The sequence below is a fragment of the Carya illinoinensis genome, chromosome 14 (genome assembly GCF_018687715.1).
Source record: "Carya illinoinensis cultivar Pawnee chromosome 14, C.illinoinensisPawnee_v1, whole genome shotgun sequence".
Classification (NCBI taxonomy): domain Eukaryota; kingdom Viridiplantae; phylum Streptophyta; class Magnoliopsida; order Fagales; family Juglandaceae; genus Carya; species Carya illinoinensis.
Window position 1 is genome coordinate 33773284 of NC_056765.1, and position 8048 is coordinate 33781331.

The window sequence follows — 8048 nt, forward strand, 5'->3', positions numbered from 1 at the left end:
CGATAGAAAAGTCCTAGCCCATTAACTTAGCCACCCATTTTTGTTAAGCCTCGGTGCCCACCCATTGCTTAAGTAGTAACTTGAGTGCTTCTTGGTTCATTTTCACTACAAAGGATTGACCCAATAAATATGTTCTTCAATTATGTATTGCTGTCACAAGAGCTGACAGCTCCTTCTTGTAAGTAGATAATAATACCGCCTTCCCTTTAAGTGCCTTGCTGAAATAGGAAATGGGTACAACCTATTGCATTAGCATAGCTCCAAGTCCCGTGCCACAAGCATCACACTCAATGGTGAAGGGGTTGTTGAAATCTAGAAGTCTTAACACTGGGGGCTGGGACATTAAGTGCCTCAAATGCCTTCTTTGCCTCCAAATCCCACATAAAAAATGAATTCTTTTTTTGCAAGGTAGTTAGCAAGGCTGCTATAATTCTATATCCCTTTATAAACTTCCAGTAGTACCTCGTTAGTCCTAGGAATCCCCTTAGAGATTGCACATTCTTAGGCTTAGGCCACTCCAACATAGTTGTAATCTTAGAAGTATCAGCCATTACAACCCCAACATTAATAATATGGCCTAAATAGTCAATTTCTTCAACTAAAACCTACATTTTGACATTTTAGCAAACAAATAGTGCTATTGCAACAAGGTTAAAACTTGTTTTAGATGCTCCAAATATTCACCTCGTGACTTACTATACACCAGTATCTCATCAAAAAACACGAGTACAAATTTCCTTAATAGGGTTTGAATACATTATTCATCAACCCTTGAAAGCTGGCCGGGGCATTAGTTAGGCCAAAAGGCATTACCAAGACTCGTAATACCCTTCATGTGTTCGGAAAGTTGTTTTGGGCATATCATTAGCTACAACTCTGACTTGGTGGTAACCAAAAGTCTAGTTTAGAGAATATAACCGAGCCAAACAATTCATTCAGCAATTCATCGATTACTGGAAAAGGGAATTTTGCCTTCACTGTCTCCTTATTTAAAGACTGTAATCAACACACAGCCTCCAACTTCCATTAGCCTTACGAAACAGTAAAATAGGTGAGGAGAAATGACTAGTAATTGGCCTTACTACCCCAGATCTAAGTAACTCTTCTACGATCTTTTCTATCTTTGTTTTCTGGTAATAGGGGTATCAGTATGGCCTATTTGCAATGGGTTGAATGCCCTCATTGAGGACAATTTGGTGGTCATGTGCCTGGGGTGGGGGTAGCCCCTTAGGTTCCTTAAACACTCATTCAAATTCTCCGCAACAGTTTAGCAAATTAAGCATCCACACCTTCAGGCTTTGCCCTTTTTCTTCTTGGGTCACAATTTGCAGTAAAATCCCCTTACCCTTAGCCATAGTGGCCTTGAGCAGCTTGTGACCATCCTCCACTACCGATGAGTTTAATTTCAACCCTTTTAGTTCTACCCTTTTCCCATCATCTACAAAACTCATTAATCATTTTGAGAAGTCCCATGTTATAGGTCCCGATGTCTCTAACCATTGGACTCCTAACACCACATCACAACCAGCAAGATCAAGTAAATAAAGGGAGGGTTGAAACAAGGTACCTTGCACCTTCAATTCCACTGCATTACACACTCCACCACTCTTCAAGCATTGACCATTTGCTACCTTAACTCTTAAGGTAGTGGAAGGATTTATTGGTAGCTTCAATTTGAAAATTAAGGTTGAGTCTATGAAATTATGTGAGCTGCCAGAATCTACTAGAATCACCAATGGCACCCCTTTAATGCTGCCCACCAATCTCATTGTTTTAACCGTAGGAGTTCCAGCAATTGTAGCCAAGCAAATTTCTGGTTCGTCCATCTTATCTTCATTCTTGTTTTCCTCCACTTTTCTACCTTATCACCTAGTTTGTTGTCATTCTCCCACACGAACTCTTCTTCATCAGCTTGTAGAAAATAAATTCTCGAGTTTCTGCAATTATGGGCTGGGCTTCACTTCTCATCGCAGTGGTAGCATAGTCCTTTCTTGCATTTCTTATCCAATTGGGCTGAGGATACCTATCTAGTGGCACTTGTAGGCCTAGGCCATTTACTACTGCTGCTACTCGAGAAGAATCCTTGGGAGAACTCCCCCACTAATTCATTAGCCATCTCTACTATAGGTTTGCTGGAATTTTTTGCACTTAAGAGGTGTTCTTCATTTATTCTTGCTAACCTATATGCTGCATTCAAACTAACAGGATTGACCATTTTAATGGGAAGGCGGATTTTGTCTTTCAACCCACTGAGGAAGCAACTTAGCTTGTGCACATCTGAGAGTCCACTCAATCTATTGGACAATGCCTCAAATTGTGCCTTGTAGACATCAATGGAATTGGTTTATTTCAATCTAGTTAGTGCCTCCATGGGATCGTCATAAACCGTTAGACCAAAGTGAAGAAGCATGGATCTGGTGAAAGTATCCCAATCACGGAAATGACGCCCCCTCTAAAGACTCTTGGTACCACACAAGAGCCTCCCCGTCCATATGGTATGAGGCCATGAGCAAGCGATGAGGCATAGGAGTCTGATGAAATTCAAAGTATTGGTTCGCCTTGAAGATCCAAGCAGCTGGGTTGTCTCCTTGGAAATGAGGAAGCCTCCTGGTCATCATACTGATTCTCACAATGTTGACAATGCTGCTGTTGCTAGTGTTGGTGTTGTTGATTTTGGGAAAGGATGAATGTATGCATCATGTCATTTAGTATGTCTATATTAGCCTTCAAATCTTGTATAGTCTGCTAGTAGAGTTCATTTTGCCGTTGGACTTCATTTACCTGCTGTTAAAGGTTCTTTTGTTGTTGATGCTTGGATCTAGTATTATCTGCCATAGGATCGATGGATACTGATACAAATTGTTAGATAACTATTGTGGTGGTGTTGTGATGACTGAATGTAAATAGGGAATGAGTGTAATAGTAGCTGAGATATTGCATAAATGAAATATAGGATAGATGTCATGTGTTTATGAAGATGCCTCAGACAACCATATGTATATTGGATAAGGGAATGCTTCGAGGGATTCCCAACCTCCTTACATAATTCAATCTTAACAATATTCCATAATGATTCCCTCTGCACCTCCCTTTCCTCCTTAAGTCGACGTACACCCCTTGTAACAGACTAGGGTAGGAACTATAAACTGACCTGCAAAATACAAGTAAATAAATGACCAAACGCACTGTTTTGTGTATAAACATTATGTATTACAACACAGACCCAACAACAGAAAACACTTAATAAAAATGGTGCGTAGTACCACTAACACTAAATGACATACTTAGCATGACTAAAAAATGACAGACTCCATTTCACCAAAACGGTCTATTTTATTGATCTTCCATAGCTGCCCCCAATCCTCTTAACTTCACTTTGCACATAACTCCAATTCAGATTCGTTGTTCTTCATCTTCCTTCTAGATTTTGCTTCTTCCACCAGAACCCTAACAATTCAGCTTATTTTTTAAGACTTTTGCTGCTCTTACTGGGTTTGTATGCATATCTGAAGGGTCTCTTTAATACTAGCATACTTATATTATGAATTCCTAGGGCGTTTCACCCCCTTATGTGCTCATCAACATTTTCCTTGTTTTGTGATTCTATTATGCAACCTATATATTTTGATTATGCAACTTGGTGAATGTATCCTTTGTTATGGATCTAGGTATTGGTACTTGTGAGATATCCAAGACTTGTTTAGTGTATGGTTGATGAAAGACTGCAAAAAAGCAAAATGCTAAAGTGAAGTCAATTAATGGACCTTTGATTTGCCCTCTTGTAGTAAAGACCCAGTAGCCTATCCGGTAATCTTAAACTATATTCCTAAATTGTTATCTTTCCCTCCTGTTATTCCCACCTTTTTCGTTAGGTTTTATCTTCATGATTTTTGTATGATATGGATGTATCTTCATCATTTTCCTTCTCTTCTTACTGGGATGCTCCATTTTTCATTCTAGTTTATTCTGGGCAGAGAATATGTTTCGATTGATGAAGGCATTCATGTCTGAAAGTTCCATCATATTTCTTTTAATTGGGCTAGTTTTGGAGGGTCAATGATGTCTATCAAGCTAAGCATTTAGTGCATATTTTGGTTGACAGAGGTGGTCATGGTAGTTATTCATGGTGGTGGTTGTGATGTAGAAGTTAATTGAAATGTCTTGTGCTACCATAGCTGTTGGTCTTAGCCCATGAGGATGGTGATGGTGGCTGAGGTGATCATGGAATCTTAGGTGAGCTTTGTTTTTGGAAGGATTGGGTAAATTATGAAGTTAGAGTGGAAACAAATAAAAAGAGAGAAACAATAAGAAAAGAGGCAGATGTTGTTCTTGCTTGGTTGCATATTGTGCTGGTGGTTATTTCTCAAACTTATATGTTCCTTGTGCTTTAGACCAACTATGAATATTTCTTGTTTATTCCGACTTTCTACTTAAACTAAACTGTTATCATACTTTTCAATTCTATTGAAGCATTGCAATTCACTCCACGATTGCAATCATATTTCCATCAATTAGGGTTTAGCCTAGTGTTCAACTTGTTGATGAAAAAAATATGAGTTCTATTCTTTAAATTGCTTGTAGCTTGTAATTTGGCTTAAGATGTTTTTATGTTTACCATGTTGTGGGCCATGTATCATGTTTGATGATGATAACTTCTCTAATCCCACATTGAACATCTAGTTTTCTATATTTAAAGCATTTTTTAATGTCCAATTGGACAACTATTATTTAGAAATAACTAAATATAATCTGGTTTAGGATTTGTTGATCAGAGCATTATATTTTCTTTTTGTAAATGACTTTTCCAACTACTGTTTATCGCCGGGAGTAGTTTTTGGTTTAACTAACCCTGTTACCCGGCGAGTTATCATCGATGACAATTATTTTTTGGTTTTATAAAGCTATTTCCGGCAATGAAAAGTCGCATTGATCTTGCCTAATTTGTTTCCTTTGCAGATCTCACGTCTGACCATGAGTTTCTCCGTCGGTCTGGGTGTTCCTCAACCTGCATATCTAGCCGTATCGCCCACCCCTGTTTTTAACTTCAATAAACTAGGACGCACAATTCTAACGACAACATCGAGTGGAACTTACGGAGGCAAAATTGCCAAGTCAGCTGCACAATATGAAACTCCCGTACCCGTACCCGTACCGTCACAGTTTCAACCATTGGTTGATCTCCTTCGCGACTCTGCAGACAACGAGTCAGTAAAACAAGCGAAAGCGGTTCATGGTTTCGTCTTGAAATCCGATTTTTCGGATAGGGACTTGCAGGCATTGTTAAATCATGTTGCTCATGCGTATTCCAAATGCTCAGACTATTGTGCGGGTCGTCGAGTGTTTGATAAAATGCCTCAAAGAAACATATTTTCATGGACTATCATGATTGTTGGGTCGATCGACAACGGTTTCTTTATTCAAGGGTTCGAGTATTTTTACGAGATGATGACCCATGGAATCTTGCCCGATGCTTTTGCCTATTCTTCGATCATTCATATGTGCATAGGTTTAGATAGTGTTGAGTTGGGTAGAATGGTGCACGCCCAGATCGTTATCAGAGGCTTTGCATCTAATACTTTTGTTAGTACTTCTGTTCTCAACATGTACGCAAAACTGGAGATGATTGAAGATTCATCTAAGATGTTTGAGACCATGACTGAACATAACCAAGTCTCGTGGAATGCAATGATATCAGGGTTTGCCTCGAATGGTCTTCATTTAAAAGCATTTAATCATTTTCTTAGAATGATGAAAGGAGGCATCATACCAAATATTTACACTCTTATTAGTGTTTCGAAAGCAATTGGAAACTTAGGTGATATTGAAAAGGGAAAAAAAGTTCACCAGTGTGTTTCTGAATTGGGTTTGGAATCTAATGTTCTTGTGGGAACTTCTCTAATCGATATGTTCTCAAAATGTGGCTCTCTGAGCGATGCAAGATCTATTTTTGACGCAAATTTCACATATGGTGGAGTTAACACACCTTGGAATGCAATGATCACAGGCTATTCTCGGTGTGAGTTTAGCCAAGAAGCTTTGGAACTATTTGTAAAAATGTGTCAGAATGATTTAAAATCTGACGTTTACACTTATTGCAGTGTGTTCGATGCTATTGCTGCTTTAAAGTTTGTGCAATTCGGAAAGGAAGTTCATGGGATGGTTGTGAAGTCTGGATTAAATTTGAAGGTAACAAGTGTTTCCAATGCGATCGCTGATGCATATGCCAAATGTAGTTTGCTTAAAGATGCAAGGAAAGTATTTGATGGAATGGAGGAGAGAGATATGGTGTCTTGGACAACTCTGGTGACCGCTTACTCTCAGTGTTCTGAATGGGAGGAAGCACTAGCCATCTTCTCTCGGATGAGGGATGAAGGCTTTATACCAAACCAGTTTTCCTTTTCTAGCGTGCTTGTAGTTTGCGCCAACCTTTGTTTCCTTGAATATGGTCATCAAATCCATTCTCTTCTTTGCAAAGCTGGCTTAGACACCGACAAGTGCATAGAAAGTGCTTTAATTGACATGTATGCGAAATGTGGTAATATAATTGATGCATCTAAGGTCTTTGAGAGGGTATCTAACCCTGATACTATTACATGGACAGCTATAATCTCAGGCTATGCTCAACATGGTCTAGTGGAGGATGCCCTTCAACTCTTTAGGAGGATGGAGGCGTCAGGTATGAGGGCCAATGCTGTTACCTTATTGAGCGTTCTGTTTGCTTGCAGCCATGGAGGTATGGTGGAGGAGGGCCTAAATTATTTTCAGCAAATGGAGGACAGTTATGGTCTCGTACCAGAGATGGAACATTACTCATGTATTGTTGATCTCTTGGGTCGAGTGGGCCGTTTGGATGATGCAATGGAGTTTATCGAAAGAATGCCAATTGAGCCCAGCATAATGGTCTGGCAAACCTTGTTGGGAGCATGTAGGGTCCACAGAAACCTTGAGTTAGGAGAAATTGCTGCTCAGAAAATCCTCCCAATTATGCCGAAATACTCAGCCACCTATGTTCTTTTATCCAACGCATACATTGAGACTGGGAATTATGAAGATGGACTTATTTTGAGAGATATGATGAAAGAGCAGGGTGTGAAGAAGGAAGGGGGATATAGTTGGATTTCTGTTGAAGGTAGAGTCCATAAATTTTATGCAGGAGATCAACAACATCCACAAAAATTGGACATATATGCAAAGTTAGAAGTGTTGAGGGTGGAGATCCAGTCCATGGGTTATGTACCAGACTTGAGTTCTGTATTGTGAGACTTAAATTAGAGATAAAAGCTCAGTAAGTTGATGGAAGTTCACAAAAGAGAGAAAATTCATCCATTTGCCAACATTTCTTGTATGTAGAATCGTAGAAGTGGGTGCAAATTCACAGCCAAATATTATGATCTCTTCGAGTATAACTTCCTTGTCTTAGATACCAAGGAAAGCTTACAAAGTTCCATGTTTTTCTTATGATTCTTGCAATCTTGCCTTTCATGTTGAGGTTTGTAATTGAAAAAAAAAAAAAAAAAAAAATTGCAGAGAACTTGAGGAATATTTGTGGCAACAATGATATGGTTAATTCTGGTGCGGAACATTTTTTGTTGATTCAGTTATGGCTGCTCATAGCTTCCTAGAATGCCAGTTCTAATGTGACCGACTTTGTTGAGCGACTAAACTGATTCTTTGGTGGATATCATTGTAAACGCTTCTAATAGAACTAGTTTAGAACTTTACAGCATGGGTTTCTACATGCAGCTTGCGAAACATATGCTCACTATGAAGGATTAAAAAAGTAACTTGGTATAATTGTTTATTAATGAGGGGCAATCTTGGAATCATGATTGGCATGAAGTGGGTGGACGTTTAACATCCGGCAACTGGGCAATTGAATGAAAAAGCAAACTAAAGATAAGTGAACGTTATTACAAGCAAAACGGCAATGATAAAAAAGAGAATTAAAGCTCCTAGCCAAACCGCTTGGGAAATTTCCGTTAAAAGCACTAAACGTAAATTGAATGTTGAAGAATTTATCTATTTTTCGGTTATCCACTTTGATGCCA

The 8048-nt window shown here is 39.0% G+C and overlaps 1 protein-coding gene across 1 annotated transcript; it reads left to right on the forward strand.

The window, feature by feature from the left end:
- Positions 1-4464: 4464 nt before the first annotated feature.
- LOC122293199 (putative pentatricopeptide repeat-containing protein At1g56570) lies at positions 4465-7419 on the forward strand. The gene has a single exon (XM_043101703.1). It carries the CDS (start codon positions 4972-4974, stop codon positions 7258-7260), a length of 2289 nt encoding a protein of 762 aa, XP_042957637.1. The 5' UTR covers positions 4465-4971; the 3' UTR covers positions 7261-7419.
- Positions 7420-8048: the final 629 nt, after the last annotated feature.